The sequence below is a fragment of the Podarcis liolepis genome (assembly GCF_965112155.1).
Source record: "Podarcis liolepis genome assembly, chromosome: 5".
Lineage (NCBI taxonomy): Eukaryota > Metazoa > Chordata > Lepidosauria > Squamata > Lacertidae > Podarcis > Podarcis liolepis.
The window spans coordinates 59,425,037-59,442,195 of NC_139556.1; the positions used below are offsets into that span (position 1 = coordinate 59,425,037).

Sequence of the window (17,159 nt, forward strand, 5' to 3'; positions counted from 1 at the left end):
CGGTGTTATATGGTCATGGCGGCCACTCCCAGTCACCAGTCTAGCTGTCGCATTCTGGATTATTTGTGGTTTCCGGGTTACCTTAAAGGTAGTCCCATGTAGAGCACATTGCAGTAGTCCATGTAGTCCGTATATGTTATTTGGTTGGTAATATTTGGTTTAAATTTTTATATTCAATGTTGATTCTTTATAATGTGAACAGCTGCTCTGAATTTATGTCAGGAAAAAAATGTGATGTACAGCTTAAATTGTTTAAGGAAATTATTTTAGGAAGTTCTGTCAAATAATACAGCTTTTTGGGTGTAAAGTACCATTAGTTAAGCTGAGTAGCTTGATGGGCCTAGACTGGGGAACCTCTAGTCTGCAGACCTAATTAGACCCACCATGCCTCATTTGGTGGCAAGGCTGTTTTGGCCAAGCCAGGCCCACTGCCCTATACCTAACAGCACATATGATGTCAGTTGCAGGGCAAGGAAATGTGTAGTTGGGCCAAAAAGGGGATTGTATGCACCACCAGAAAATGGCAAAGCCCAGGGCTTGCACAAAATTGCTCTGAGGGCCTAATCACTTGCTGACAGTGTTTATCCTGAGTCACAATGTGGTTTTAGAACTCTGAGGTCAACAGTCAATATGATTTTCTCACTGCACCAGCTGTAGGAGAAAGGTCTACCAGGTTTGCATGTTGAGCACACTGTGTTAAGGAATTGAGTTGTGGGAAATTTACACCTGCCAGGAGTTATGCCTCAATGCTTTCTATATGCTCTGAGTCAGGAAGGTTTTGGGCATCACATGGCAGGACAGAGTCTCGAACAAGGATGTGCTCTTCCACACCCACTGTTACGTTGTGGGTAGACATAGCAGACGACACAGCAATTCTTCCAAAGCAGCTCTTTATTTATAAGCTGGAACAGAACTGAACAGCACACAGCTCAGCCGGCCTACTTTTATAGGCAGCCGGCTGTCAACATTGTAGCAACAATAACCCAGGGTTTCCCGCCTAAAATAACTGACGTGGACCTGAGTGAAAACTACATACACTGGTGGCCAGGGTGAGAACTTCAATACATAACACCCACATTCCCAGCACGTTCACCCTTCTGTCTCGGTGACGTCTATGCTGGTTTGGTCATGTCCACAGAATGTAAAATGGCAGGATCCCCAAGCATTTGCTTTACAGGAGCTGGCTTCAGGCATTAGGCTTATTGGCGGACCAACTCTGCATTACCAAGGTGTCTGCAAATGTGACATGAAGGCTGGGAACATTAACCCTGCTGTCATCTTTCAAAGATGACTTCAGTGCCTAGAGACAGACAGTCAGGTGGTATAGCCACAGCAGTTACAAGACTAGGAATGACTGCTGGGAGAAACGCAGAGAGAAGAAATACCACGGTGCACCTGTAGCACTGGATGCCTTCATCTGCCCTACCTGCAATAAAACATGTCTCTTCTGTATTGGTCTCTATAGTCACAGCAGGTGCTATAACTCTCTGAAGGGGCATACTTCCTTTTTCTCCCAAGACACACTGATGCCAACAGCAATTGCTGGTGCTTGCATAGAGCCCTTGTGGCACTTTGAAGTGGGGCTTCAAAATGCCATTCAGTGTGCTTGTGCCCAAATGAGTTAATTTCACTGTGCAGGTGAAAACAGATTACCCCACACCACAGTGTTCAAAACTCCCATTGTTCTAGGTGCATTTTGTGACAGGGAATTTCATTAGCATGAGCTGTTTCTGAGCTCGGCGCAGTACTGCGCCTAAGATTTCAGATAAAAACTGCAAAATGGAAGGAAAGGAGGACCTTTTTCTGCCTCCCCACTTTCAGGTATTTTCTGAAGACTGAGGAAGAGACCCTCTTAAGAATATTAGGGGGTGGGCAGGGGAAGGACTAGATCATGTGAAAAATGAACATAATATTTTAGCTGCAGTTCATTCATTTTCAGCTTTGTATTCTTGTTATGAAAAAGTTTGCCTAGGCATTCTGTTGTTGTGCCCATAACCTAGGTTTAAGGTGCCATTTAGCTCCTAGTTTTCATATGTTTCTAACACTGCACTGACATCAGATGATTTGCACATGGGTAGCCTTGTCTACCTGTCAAACTTGGCCTGCAGGGGATGGGGAAGGTAAGGATTCAGCCCACAGGCCAGAACCAGTTCAACAGCACAGGTGTAAGGCTTTATGTGTTAATAGAAGCACCCTGAATTTGGCTTCATAGCATGTTGACAGTCAGTGCACCGCCTTTGGAACTGGCGTAATATGTTGTTACTTTTTTGGCTGCACAGGCCAGATCCTCATCTGGGTTGGCCAGTTTGACAGGTAGGCAGGACCACTCAACTTTCAGTTGACTGGCATGACAAAGATGCCAGGTGATTTGGTAGTCTAGTTGGGACTTCAAAGCACCTCACTGGCAGCAGGGTACAGTACTGTTAAAATGGACAGAAAAAGACTGTTTGAGCAGGGGTTTCAATGCAACCCCCTTCCTGATAAGGAGCAGGTTTGTAATGAATCCTGCTCATCAGCTGATGATTTGGTATGTTTATATCGTAAGTAGCTTTTATTATATTGAATTGTTATGCACCACTTTAGTAGTAATAGTTATTCAGCTTATATCCCACCCTTTCTTTCAAAAGAGCACAGAGCGGCAAAGGTATAAAAACCTCTGAATCTGAATCGACATTCATTCTAAGTAATTACTTTAAGCAGAAAGTGAGAGTGCGCTGAGATGGATGCTGTGTGACCTACTCCTGCAGCTCCTTCCTCACGTCAGTCTTGCCTGCTTGGGCAAGTGGAGGACGGAGATTCATTTGCTCTTCTTGAGAGAAACAGCTAAGAGGATTGGGCTCAGAGTGAGGGGGCAGAAGCTGTTATTCTTTATTTCCACTTTCCTCGTTCACTGTCGCCTTACGGCTCTTGGGCAGTTGAGCATGGAGCGGAACCTGGCCAGAACTCCACACAAAAGAAAACATGGCAATCCTGCGTGTCTGATTTGAGTTGATGGACTACACAGAGCCCGGCGTTCAAACAGTATCGTCTTACTCGTCTTAGTCTTATTACACCAGAAACCGGCTGCCCGCCCCGCGTTGCTTCCACCCGCGCGCGACAGCATCCTCTCCTCAACTGAGCTTCGGGGTTCATCCGATCGGAACGCGAGAACAAGCGGTCCGCGCGCGCCTTCCTGCTGGCCTATCACAGGCGCCGCGCGCCTGAGGCGCCAACGGCAACGCTTCCCCCCCGCCCCCCCCCTCAGTCCCGCGGGAAGGAGCCAGAAGCAAATTGCATAATGGGATGGGGAAACCAGTGGCTCGTTTTTGAACGCCGTCCGTCCCGGCAGCCAACCCGAGGTAGCTCCTGTCTTTCCATCCCGCCCCGTTCTGCCACGGCAGCCTGGCAGCCTATGGAGGGGAGGGCCCTTCCCTGAGCTCCGCCAATCCCAGCGCCGCCTCGAGAATTCCCCGCCCGGCCTTGCCTCCTGACCGGTAGTGCCGTGCTATGGAGTACGGAGCGCTCGGAGAGCAACGTCGGTGCCTGACAGAACCCACAAATCGAGGCGGGCTGCGGCGCCCGGCGGGGACATGACCCAGAACCTCAGTAGCGGCTCCCCCGCGGGCACCCCCAAGAGCCACAGTAAAGCGGCGGGCCGGGGAGACGGCGCCGGGGGTGGCAGGTACGGCAGGGCGGCGGCGGCGGCCACAACAACAACAACTCCCACCAGGCAGCGTGTCGGACGCGGGGGCGAAGCTCCCTGGGTGCCGCGGAGCGGCCTGTCCCACGCACGTGCCCGATGTGGGTTGGGGGTGGGTAGTTATGAGGCGGGAAAAGGGGCTTCAAGGCTCCTCGGCGGGGGTAGGTGGGGGGGGGGTCTCGCTTGCGAACTCTGCTCTTTGTAAAGGAAATAGCCTGCAAATAAAAATTGCCATTAAGTGGAAGACTGGCTGGGCTAGAACCTTCACACCCTGAGGCGCTAGATTTTTACTTGCAAGGACTTTTCTTTTTGAGGGGCAGCAGGGTGGAGCCATGTTAGTTTGGCGAGGGGGCCCTTCACAGTATGTCATTAGGTGGTGGTGGTGGGTTGTTGCACTTTCCGGGCCTGGAGAAAACAGAAGCAGGACAGCGCCTTGGTAGAGGTCCTCACTTGCCCTCCTCCTCTTGGGGAAGCGACAGGATTCCCAATTGTTTTGTGTCGTCTCCTACTTGCTTGGGTTCTTGCTGTGGGGAGCTGCCGTAACTTGATTAATTAATCCTCCCTATCACTCTCCCCCACCATTCTGCTTTGGGGGGGTGGGGCAAGAAAAAAGGGAAACGTTGACAGCTATGGCCTTATTGTTTTAATTATTTTTCATTTCATTTCTATGCCACTTTATATATTAAAGAAAAAAATCGAAGCGGTTTACAACACATTAAAACATCAATTGAAACAACCCAGAATAAAACAAATTTAAGCTTCAAAGAAAACATTTCAGATCCCTCTCAAAGTGACATTTTGCTTTCCCCAGAATTATTTATCTACTTAATTTATATAGCTGCCCCATAGTAGAAGTACTCTAGGAAGTTAGTGTACTGTAGTGGTGTCAGACCTGGGAGATCAGGGTTCAAATCCCCACTCATTCATGAAGCTCACTGGATGATCTTGGGCCAGTCACAACTTCTTAACCCTACCTCACACGGTCGTTGTAGGGATTAACTGAGATGGGGAGGTGAACCATGTACTCCTTGGAGAAAAACTTGGGATATAAATGCAGTAAATAAGGTCGTTTGCTTACCTGCTTAAGAAAGCTGGAGAGGCCAGACAGATGGAGATGTCAGTCACCAACCTGGCAATCTAGAGATCTCCACAGGGTTGCAGTTGGACCCGCGCCAGTCCTAAAACGTGCCTGGCTAATTTCGGACACTGTTTCTCATTGCTAGGTTGCCAAAAGAGAGAAGGCAAGTAGGCAAGCACCTTGCCATTGTCAATTAGCCACATGATTTTCGGGGTGGGGGCAGCCATTTCTGCTTTGCTGCCTATTCACTCTAGGTAGTAGTTCTGGGTCTGATTCCCACCCCTCTCTGTCCAGAGGGAGAGGGCAGACTAAGGAATGGAGGGAGCTGCTCTTTTGAACTGCTGTTTGTTTACCTGGGCTGGGGAGGAGGAGCAGGTGCTGCTGTCACCACAGGCAAAGCTCCAGGGGACCTTTCTTTCTGGAAGCTGATTGGAGAATGGCACTGATAGACCATCCCAAGATGCTGAGGCTTTGGCATGTGCTGTACAGTACTACTCTCCCCGTGGGAAAGCATTAAAAACAGCATTTCCTACCTGTAATCTGAAGAGGTGCAACTCATCTACCGCCTCAGGATCCCTCTTCCCAGCTCATACTGAATGTGCACACAGATCCACAACTGTCCTTTGGGATCAGTCATTCTTAAGTTCTACAGCTTCTGTCACTCAAGTCACAGCATTTTTAGGATGAGTATAGTGACAGATAGAAACAAACCAGGTGGAATTGTATGTTAACAAGGGGCCAGCCAGATATTTTTGTGCACTTGCAAGCATGGCACTATAAGGGTGATTGCTTTACTGTGTGTCCATAAGCCCTTGTACTCTTTATTAGAAGTGTGTTACTAATTTTCGTCACTTAGTAGCTATTGATTGCAATACCTAATAGAATTCCATGCATCTTTTAGAAAGCCATCCTGTAATCTTCTAACAGTCCACAAGATAATTTCTCTTCAAAACCTATGAAATTGTTTGATAATTATGGAAATCATGCACATTAATTTGCATGGGCTTTTTTCAAAAAGCTGAAGAATGTTTATAGAATTAAGTATGGTGTGAAGATAGAGGGATAGAGATAATACTGGACTCTCGCATAATACCAATGCAGCTGAATATTGGAAGATTAAGGAAAGACAAAAGAAAGTAATTTTCATACAGTACAGGCCGGCCGAGAAGAGGTTACTGGTATATGTGGAGGCCCATAGCCTTCTGAGGGCTCAGATATTTTAACCTGGGCTGCTAACGTTGCTGTGGTTATTATGAGATAACCACAACAAATATTATTGGAATACACTGCTTGCCCCCCTTTTTAACAGTTTTTAATATTGAATTTATTCAAGCATGGGCACCTGAACTTTGTTTGCTATACAGTGGTACCTCGGGTTACAGATGCTTCAGGTTACAGACTCTACTAACACAGAAATAGTACCTTAGGTTAAGAACTTTGCTTCAGGATGAGAACAGAAATTGCATGGCGGCGGCGTGGCAGCAGCAGCGGGAGGTCCCATTAGCTAAAGTAGTACCTCAGGTTAAGAACAGTTTCAGGTTAGGAACGGACCTCCGGAACGAATTACCGTAAGTTCTTAACCCGAGGTACCACTGTAAATCTAAAATCGGTTTTGACCTCCCCTCTTCCATCTGAAATACCACACCTGGTTTTGTACTGAATGTACTGTAGCATTGCTAGCCTAAGATTAATTAAGGTAAAGGTAAAGGTACCCCTGCCCGAAGGCCAGTCGTGTCCGACTCTAGGGTTGTGCACCCATCTCACTCTATAGGCCAGGGGCCAGCGCTGTCCGGAGACACTTCCGGGTCACGTGGCCAGCGTGACGAAGCTGCTCTGGCGAGCCGGCACCAGCGCAGCACACGGAAACGCCGTTTACCTTCCCGCTAGAAAGCGGTACCTATTTATCTACTTGCACTTTATGGGTGCTTTCGAACTGCTAGGTGGGCAGGAGCTGGGACCGAAAGACGGGAGCTCACCCCGCCGCGGGGATTCGAACCGCCGACCATGCGATCGGCAAGCCCTAGGTGCTGAGGTTTTACCCTCAGCGCCACCTGCGTCCCAAGATTAATTAACAATGACATAAATAATTTATACCTTATGTGCCTTTCCAGCTGTGTGACAGGCAGATGTTTGTCTCTTGGTGCTGTGCTGCCCGCATTGCAGCCACACCAGGCAGACAGATAGATGTTAAGTGTCAAATCTGGTTTCTAGACATCTCTACTGCCTCACAAACAGCTGTTGCCTGTTGTGAAATGTGACTGGTACCTGACTAATTTTGAATGCTGCTTGAAAGAGGAAAAACAATGTAGACAATGTGATTTTTATTACTGGGAAACTCTAGTTAAGAGTGTAGATTTTGAGTTTCCCAGAGCAGCTGGCTGGCTGCATCAGGAAGGAGGGAGGTCCTTATCAAATGAGGTAAAGGCTATTGAGGAGGAGTGATCTTTTTTACATAGGCATAACACTCCCTTCCTGGAAAGTGAAACTAATCTTGCACATAGAGGTTGACTGCTGCAAAGAGTCCCAAAGAAAACTGAATCTAAAACTATGAATTCTAAACCATCAGATTATCAAAGGCAGTCAGAATGAAGTTGGTGAGTTTCTTTTGAGTTTCTTGACACTCATAAGACATGGGAATTCTGCCAGAATTAATGTTGGTTAGAATTTTTTTTGAGAAGTATGATTTAAAGGTTCCATTCCTACTATTGATAAAGCTGGATTAAATTAGCAATATTATTATTATTATGCTGCCTGTTATTATGCTTTTTATTACGTTTTTTTTTAATGCTCTGTAAAATGTGTTTATAATGCTGTACACTGCCCTGGGATCTTTTGATAAAGGACAGTATATAAATTTAACTATAAATCAATCAATCAATCAATAACACTTTATACACCTGCAGGATATGGAAGCAAATACAGATTGCTAATTTTGCTAGGATTCCATCCACATAACTTGCTTTAATCTGAGTGCTGAGCCCCCAAAAAGTGCCACAAGGCAAAAGCAGATTCAAAATTCTAATAATTACTAGCAAGTCATGCTTAGTTCTGAATGCTTAGGGCACTAGAAAGAAAAAAGGAGCTCGGGTTCTGAGCTGCAATGACAATCTGTGGGTCTTAAGTGAAGATGTGGTGTTAGAAAACAAATGTAACTTTTGGAGCTAAGTAAAAGTACAGTGTGTGCAATAACTGATTTGACTTTACAGTGGTACCTCAAGTTAAGTACTTAATTTGTTCTGGAGGTTTGTACTTAACCTGAAACTGTTCTTAACCTGAAGCACCACTTTAGCTAATGGGGCCTCCTGTTGCTGCCGCGCCGCCGGAGCACAATTTCTGTTCTCATCCTGAAGCAAAGTTCTTAACCTGAAGCACTATTTCTGGGTTAGTGGAGTCTGTAACCTGTAGCGTATGTAACCTGAGGTACCACTGTATCTTGAAAGCGTTGAGACAATTCCCGAAGAGTATGCCGAACAGAATTGCAACTGTACCACAAGAAAAAGTAAAGACAATTAATCGGACCTTGGGTTCAAAGTATCTACCTATGGATGAGGCTTCCATTTGCATGATTCACTGTTCAGGCCTTCTTGCCGGGCGGGGTAATTATGCCACATCTCTGTATTGTGTGCGTTTGGCTCAATCAGTCAATTCCTGACATTCAGACAAACCACAGATTACATGGCTCTGGAGGAGGCTGCTAGAAAGTAACCAAGGTCAGAGCGTGAAGGAGGCTGACAGGAAGGAACCAAGGCCAGGAGAGTGAACTATGCAAAAACACAGAGCAGCCTCCTATAAATGTAAGCTAATTCTGCTTTGATGCACACTTTAGGCTTGCCTCCTACACACACACACACACACACACACACACACACAGCATGCAATGTACTTTTCTTACTCTTACAAACCTCTTACAAGTTATTACTTGTGTATTGTTTTTCAGGTGTAATAGTAATAATAGTTTTTCAGGTGTCAATACAAAATGCTATCTGCCCAAACATATTTAGAATCTGTCCTTTTGACTTGACCCCTCATTTGATATACAAGTTAAGCAGTATGTTTGTATAGGTAATATTTTCATGAACTTGTTTTTTCTCTTATAGGAACTGCTCTATTCTTGACTACTTCAAACCATCTCTAAATCAAGGTAAGCAAATATTTCTGTTTATAAAATGTCTAGTACAGTATTGAGCTGTGGAGCTCATCACACATTACTCTATACTGTGAAAAGCATGAATTCCTGTATAGGTGAAAATTGCACAGTTCTGATTTATTGCATGTCTGGAAGCAACTGCTCATGCATCACATTCTGCCAGGCTCCCTTTTTACCAGGCAGAGGAAGGGGCAAATTTCATAGCTGGTGACAAGTCTCCCACAGTACTGGGAATGAGATCATGCCATGCATTCTCTTGATTTGGATACCTTGGTTAATCCCTGGCAGTAGTTTCACCGCCTTGTGTTGATGGGCAGCAGACTTCTAAGCACCGAGCATGTCTATAATCTTGTTCACATCAGGAAGTGTAACCAATGTGAAGCTTACTAAACATGAAAATGAACTACCAGACATTTGAATTGCATTTAAATTGTCTTTACTTTTCAAAAATCCAACAGATTTTTGGAGTGATTTGATTGTTTAGGTCAAGATTACAATGAGAGCCACTGCAGTATTTGGATGAGGATGATTATGGTGTTACCAGTCTTGATTGCTATTTACCGGTATTAATGTTTATTTAACAATTTGTTTTTAATGGTTGGAAACTTGAGTTTTATTTTTAAAAGTTTGACCTAAACCAGTCATCCCCATTGTGGTTTCTTCCAGATGTTTTTGGACCACAGTTCCCTCCATCCTTGATCATTTGCCATGCTGGCTGGGGCTGATGGGAACTGGAGTCTAAAACATTTGGAAGGTTCTAGGGCGGAGAAGTTGATCTATGCTGTCTGGTAGGATCTCTTCAGGTTTATTCTATGCTTCTCAATGACATGATGTGTGTGTGGGGGGGGGGGGTCAAGCTAGCCACAAGCCTTGGTTTGGACATAATGTGAAGCCAGCTCTAGTTTGTTTTCTTCCTAGCGTGGCAACAGCAGGAGCGACTTTGGAACTTTCGAGCAGCATGCAATAGCACTGTGCTCATAGTTTAAAATAAACCATGGTTTAATGCAGGGTTCTTCAAACTCGGCCCTCCAGATGTTTTTGGCCTACAACTCCCATGATCCCTAGCTAGCAGGACCAGTGGTCAGGGATGATGGGAATTGTAGTCTCAAAAAAACATCTGGAGGGCCGAGTTTGAGGAAGCCTGGTTTAATGTGTTGTGTGAAGCAGTTTTGAGATTCTGGTATTTTTTTATTAGAGTCAAACCTTGATTCCTGAACAGCTCCGTTTTGGAACGTTTCGGCTCCTGAACGCCAAAAACCTGGAAGTAAATGCTCCGGTTTTCAAATGTTTTCCAGAAGCCGAACGTCCGACATGCCTTCTGCTTGAGTGTAGGAAGCTCTTGCAGCCAATTGGAAGCTGCGCCTCAGTTGTTGAACATTTCGGAAACTGAATGGGCTTCTGAAACAGATTACGTTCAACAACTGAGGTTTGACTGTACTAACTTTCTGCTTTGTTCAGCATTTGTTGATGAAGACAGAACTCTGTTAATGTTTTTCAGAAAAAAGAAATGGGAAAGCTGGGCTTTCAGTCTCACATACGGAGCATCTTAGAAAAAGCATATTATCTCCAAAACAGAAGAGAAGGAAGAAGTTGCCAATTCCACCACCCAATCGGAGTCCTATAATTGAGGCCTTTCTCAGAGGTGCTAAATCTGAGAAAAAGGACTGTCCAGATAATGGAATTTTTATGACATCAAAGGTTTTGCATCCCAAAGCTGTTGCTCGGCAACTCTTCACAACAGATGGATCCTCAGACTGTTCTTTCATGTTAAAAGATAATATATGCACAAAAAACCTTGAAAAGAATGAAATATCTCCTATTCGAACAAGGACACCATTAGTAGAAAACAGTAGAGAATGTAATATGGATTACATCGAATTAGACACAGCTGGTTCAGGCTTGACTAAATGGGCTTCAACAGCAGAAAATGACAGTTTGAAAAAGGATAACCACACATACTATCAAAAAATGGGTTTGAAGATACCACAGTTTAGCCCAATTAGTTCTTCATCCCAGTTGTTGTCGGAAGTTGTTTGCAGGGAGAGACAAGTGAAGGAGAAAAAGATGCTATCTAAGCAGCAACCTTTTGACTCCGTAAAGAAATCCTTGGAAGTTAGCTTTTCTAACCAGGTATGTTAAAGGGGGTAATAAATACCAAAGCAATGAAGTTTTAAAATGATGTAGCATTCACAGTATTATCCAGTTATGAAATAGTAAGTATACCTTGCTGCTCTGGTCACTTAATATTTAAGTTACTGTTTGGGGATTTTTAAATAATATGAACTTTGGGGCTCCTTTAAGCTATTTGCAGTCTTAAGATTTGGAAAGTAATGGGCCTTGATGTGGCATTGCCTTTATTTTAGCAAGGGTGCTGCCTCTTTTATTTCAGTTTCATGCTAGTTTAAGTATGACCAGCCTCTGCATTTGCAAGGCTGCTGTACTCTCCAGAAAGTTGTCAGGAAGTATGTATTGCCACACAAACTGATTTGACACATAGACAGTTAAAGTCTGTTATGGCTATTAACTGTGGACAGACCAGGAATCCCCTTTAAAAACAATCTTACATGTTTGCTTAGGTATGCCTGAGGCTGTGCTTGGTAGTTGCTCTTGGAACTATTCTGGGATGACTTAGCACTTACACAAGTGCCAGTCTGGGGTCGGGGGTAGAGAGACTCTAGCTGCTACCAACTCATTCATCATTTACATCCAAGTGAGTGTCAGTTCTGGGTATCCATAAATAATCAAGAATCTACTGACACAAGCATACTTTACTACATACTGGTAGCTTTCCAACCCAGTACTTGCCTTTTACATTACATCAAGCATAATGTCCAGAATTTAGGAAGGCTCTGTGGATTGGTCAGAAAACTAGACAGGGCAAACAAAACATTAATGATCTACTCAGCAAAACTAACTTCAGGTATTATTAAACACGCCTCCCCAAATAAAATTGCATTTCTGCCTACTACTATTTATTTGCCATAGAAATTATGGAGATTAGGAAACAATAGTGTACAAAGAATCTAGTTACCTTGGCTGCCTTACTGTTTGGAAGGTTGTAACTGTCTTGGTTCATATCATTTGCATGTGAAAATGTGCATAAGTTTACATTTTTCCTTAAACGCAACATGAGCTGTCAGAAACTTAAAGGTCAATTATCACAGCAAACTTGGCCGGTTATGCTAAAATGACCTGTGAATGCTTCCACATGATAGTTTATTGTAAACACAGTGTTGTTCGTGCTAGGAAGCTTTTTGTGGTGTCCACATGATGTCATAAAAAAAGTTGGATTTTCCCTTTCAGAAATTCCATGAGTTACGTAAAATGAATGGCCTGCATTTGAAGTCAGTGCTGGTGTGAAAGCACCTTAGCACTTTTTTGGGGTGGGCAGTTTTTCTTGAGTGTGGTGATATCACTCTGCCATTGTGTTTCTGGCAGCCGAAATATATAAAAGTTATAAAGAAAATGGTTGTGTTTATATACAGCCATAATTATGAAGCATTTGCCGTATCTCTGCCATTTAAGTGGTTAGCCACATCCTTCCTGCTCTGGGGATGAAGAGATGTATGAACCCCTTAGTATTGTCTTGTATTAAATAAGCCAGTGCTATGAGGATCATATGTATGCCTACATCCTATTTACTGGAATCACATAGGCATATGAGAGAGCCCTGGCCACATGAGAGGGAAACAAAGAGCATGGTGTATGATTACTGCCAGGTAGTTATTTGCAGGGCCACATATCATTGTTCATTTTTAGCATAAAGGCAAAAGAAATCTATTTTAAGTTTAGGTGTTTCATTTTCAAAAATGTGGCCATTTATACGTATTTGGGTCTTCTGCTGTTCAGCAGTCTTGCACATTTCCTTCAGGTCCATGTGTGGAATCATGCTCTATACCTCCTCACAACTATCACTAGAAGCAGATATCAGGCTTTCTTTATTCCACAATACAAGCAGTAGTTTGAGGGGTATGAAATAACGGAGTGAGCTCTGAAACCGATCCTCAGTTATCAGTGTGCTTGCTTGGGCTGCCTAAAAGTAAGAGCATGCAAAGGCAAGCAATAGTAGTTATAGCTGAAAGGTAAGTACTAGAGATCCATCTATAGCTCCTGCCTTCATCAGATGTGAGGAACCATTGGCCCTCCAGCTGTTGCTGAACTACAGCTCCCATCATCCTTGGCCATGCTTGCTAGATCTGATGGGAGTTGTAGTTCAGCAACATAAAAGGCCATGTAAGTTTTCAGGTGACCTATGCCTGTCATTTTTAGCTTCATTTACACATTCTAAAAGAAAAACATGTGAAATATATTTTAGGGTCCCATGACTGCAAATGAAAATTTTCACTGTCCCAAATAAATAGTTGTGGTGGTTCTTAAGAGTTGAGTTGTTTGCTGTGCCCATAAAGCAGTAATACCGTTTAAGGCATTGTCAAATCTTTTTTGTCTCTGCTTATTTGTAGGATACCAGAGGTCTCTTAACAAAAAGATCAGACTCTACTTCGCGGGAATCCTCTTCAGGTACTAACATAGCAGCTAATGATGTAGAAGAATTGGAACAAGTAGCTTACTGCACTGTAGTATCTCCCCTATTGATGGCTCCAGTTGTAACTAATATACATACAGTAATCCAGTGCATATTTACATGAAAGTACGGTAAGTTCCATTATGTTCAGTGGAGCTTGCTGTTAGGTAAGTGTGCATAGGACTACAGCCTGAAGAGCTCTTTATTTTCTTAAGATGTTCTAAATCAGGGGTAGACAATGTGGTGATGCCCTCCAGATGTTGTTGGACAAGGCCAACAAACAATTCTGGTCAACAGTACCCACCGACATCATGGGCCCAGTTGGCAGTCTAGATTAATCCCTTTGATCTCGAACACCTTGTGAGTCTAAAGTTTTGGTTCCTGAACACCACAAACCTGGAAGTGAGTGTTCAGTTTCTGAATGTTCTTTGGAACCTGAACGTCCTTTTTGGCGTTTCTGAACGCTTTGGAAGTTAAACGGAATTCTGGAATGGATTCCGTTCGACTTCTGAGGTACCACTGTCATCCCTTGGAACATTCTGTTACATTGACATTCTAATCAAACAGAACTTTTTCAGTGATGTGCCACTATTTTAGAGGCCTTGCATTATATAATAATTTTAGTTCATTTTCATTTCACAGCTGAATCTTCTTCAATGCAAGCTTCAGAAGCAGAATTTCCTTCAGGATGGGACTCTGATGAAATGATTAACATGAGAAAAAGCCAGACCTGCCCATCAGTACACCCTGACTCAATACCTTTGTTGGGAGTATCAAAACATAAAGAATATTCCAGAAAACGAAAAAGGAAATCTTTAGAAACAGATTTGAAAAAATCAAAGAAGTCCAATATACAGAGGTTTGAAAAACACAATTTTAGTAGTTCACTGGAAAAGCATAATTCTGACTGCTCAAAAAACAGAATGTCTCCTCATGTTGACTTGCAGGTAGAGGTTATGACTCCACCTGACAGTAATTTGCCTCTTTCAATAGAATATATTGATACTGAAGAAAATGGATATAACAGTGTGGATACAACAAATAAAGATTGCCAAATCCAAATTACAGATGCCAAAGGGAGTCAGTTACAGACATTTCCCAAATTTTGTTTAGAAAAGGTGCTTCCTTTGTTTAAAAAAATAGACTATAAATCCATTAAATGTCAAGAAAAAATATTTTCCAAACAGTCAACAGAATCTGAATCACACATTCGGCATAATAGTTCAAGTGAAGCACTGAAAAGGACAGTTCATCCGCCTCTCACTTCTACTTTACCTTCAGAAAAGAATTCTGAGCACCCTGTATTATTGGGAGATAATGTTCTGTCGTCAGAAGATTTGGATTTTGGCACCATCTCTAGCTCTTCATCCGATTTAAATGAAGGTTCCAACCCAAGGGCATGTATTTTGAACAGAAAACCAAGTCACTTTTGTGATAGTGATGTTGAGACCTCTGACAGTAATATGGACAGCAGTGATGAAGAGATTCTCTTGCCACTTGACCAAATACTGGCCCAGAGTGCCAGACCATCTGCAGAAAACCCAGAACAGAGAAATGAAGAAAGTGGTAAAACAGACACCATGAGTCCGTCACAGAAGATTCCTGTAAGTGGTTAAAAAGCTCATCTTAGTTTAGGAAATCATTTGAATGGTTCAGATGTAATTATCTGAGGCCAATAAGCCATGCTGTATCATGTGCTTCTGTGCTTACTCCATATTTCTCCTTGTGCACTGGGCTTCAGCACTTTTATTCTTGTTTTTTTAAAAAAACTAAAACAAAAAAACCTCAAATTCCTGTTGCTTCCAGCTGGGGAAACTGATCTAAACTCTTATAAACCAGGCTATGAAACCCAAGAGGAGAGAGCCAAGAAGTGAGCTTGCAGGCACAAGTCTTGTTCTCAGGTTGGAGAACCATGGTCTGGGGTAACTGAACTGGGCTGTTCTATCTGTGTCAAATGTGAATTTCTCTTGAAGACTGGTATTTTATAGCACGGGTGGGAAAAGTCCTGGGCAGTTTTCCAGAGTTATTGTCAGAAGTGACACAAGTAAACACAAGCTCATTCTGGTTTAATGTTTCAGTTTCAGAAGGACTACTGTTCCAACGGGCTACTCTTACTTTGATATCTACAGTGGTGTTGGTGTGTACAGTTAGGATGGATACTCTCAGGAATATAGCAGTCATGCAGAAACCTTGTTAAATGGGTATTATGACATGTTGAGAAGTCACAGCTGCTGTTTCTGCTACCTGAGTGTATGCCCTTCCTCTTTACAAACAGAAAGGCTATGTTATATTTTCTCAAGTCTGCATCCAGGCTTGGTTCATGTGTTTTGGTTACCTTAGCTCCTAATCAGAGCCACAGACAGATGGCTGAGTTAAGTGGACATTTCTGAAAAAAAGTAAATAAGTCAAATTAGCTCAGATCTCCATCAATTTTCAGGAAATAGAAAATATCCCAGGAAAATTGCCAATTCAAAATCTTCCAGAAAATCTATATTACTAGAGAGAGTTTGTATTGCCCATGTGAAGATGGCACCTATCTGTTTTATTGCACCTATACATTTTGGGAACCTGTGGTGGTTTCCTAGCTAAAAAGAAGCAGTGTGGTCTTTGCAATAGAGGATGTACCACTTACTTACTTTTTGTATTTTTCCTAGTTTCAATATTTTCCTTAATCTAAATGGTGATTGAGAACATGCAAAGTAGTGGTAGCTAATGGAACAAAAATACTTATATTTTTAATTTTCACTCTTTGTTTCAGCTTTTCACACCTTCTGTTAAAAATGTCCATTACATGAATCACCTGGAGGATATCTTGAAGGAGAAGGAAGCATTCAGAAGGTATGTATGCCTGTGTGTTTCCTATCCCTAGTAATGCAATTTAGGATCACCCTCCATAAACATTATGTTGAACAATGATACGACACCCTTGTTGGTATTGCTTGCAATGAATATACTCACCTTTCACTTAGTAGCAGGCTATTTCTCCCCATATATGGCATGAGAAAAGAGTTGAAGTTACATAAAATTAGCATTGTTTGTTTAGTTTTGCACTATGAAAATCATCTTCTAATCCATCAGAAACTAACGGATAAGTATCTTCCTATCTGCAAGGGTCCCCATTTCTACCTTAAGTTATAGTCTTTTTTTGTAGTTGTCTTCATTTTGAACTTGTTGAATTTAAAATATGAGATGGTTTTCAATGCATCAATACATAATTTGATGAAAGCCATGAAAACACTTGTTCTAGAAGCCTGCTTAATGTTACAGGGTTTCTAGTGGTTACTGGGCTTCTTCAAATCTTATCAGCCTTAAAAAGCGGGAATATTTGAAGTTAGTTCCTCACATGCCATCTACTATTTCCATCCACCATTCTTTCCTCCATGCCATTGTAGTAGAGATCCTATTGACTGTCCTGACCTTTAAAACCTAGACAGCCTAAATTTGCTGTTTCCTATAGGGAAAAATCAGTGCTCAAGTATCAGTGCATGTGGATCTTTTCTGGTTCTAAAAGCCTACACTTTTATGACCAGAAGAGAACTGTGCTGCAGCTGCCATAGTGCTATGTTGCTTTTTTATGGTAGTATGGAGTTACATGAGAACTGGTCTGAAGTTTATAGGATCAGGAAAGGTATGTAAGATAGTACGGCTACATCAACAAATCATTGGCAGTGGAGAGAGAGGGAGCTAGCATGCCATTTAACTGGTCCTGGGGCAATTGGCATTCATTGTAATT

At 42.8% G+C, this 17,159-nt stretch overlaps 1 protein-coding gene across 3 annotated transcripts in view; it reads left to right on the forward strand.

Annotated features, from left to right (window-relative positions):
* The first annotated feature begins 3,191 nt into the window (after window positions 1-3,191).
* Window positions 3,192-17,159, forward strand: part of SLF2 (SMC5-SMC6 complex localization factor 2) — a 32,654-nt gene continuing 18,686 nt past the window's right edge. The window contains exons 1-6 of one of the 3 annotated variants that reach the window (XM_083505133.1): window positions 3,192-3,338; window positions 8,855-8,898; window positions 10,403-11,034; window positions 13,365-13,422; window positions 14,069-15,030; window positions 16,185-16,264. In XM_083505133.1, coding sequence (XP_083361259.1) covers window positions 10,591-11,034; window positions 13,365-13,422; window positions 14,069-15,030; window positions 16,185-16,264 — 1,544 coding nt within the window. In that variant the 5' untranslated portion in view covers window positions 3,192-3,338; window positions 8,855-8,898; window positions 10,403-10,590. Of the gene's footprint in view, window positions 3,339-3,447; window positions 3,662-7,195; window positions 7,352-8,854; window positions 8,899-10,402; window positions 11,035-13,364; window positions 13,423-14,068; window positions 15,031-16,184; window positions 16,265-17,159 lie in introns of those variants that run through there. The other 2 variants (XM_083505132.1, XM_083505134.1) reach the window with 2 other exon arrangements.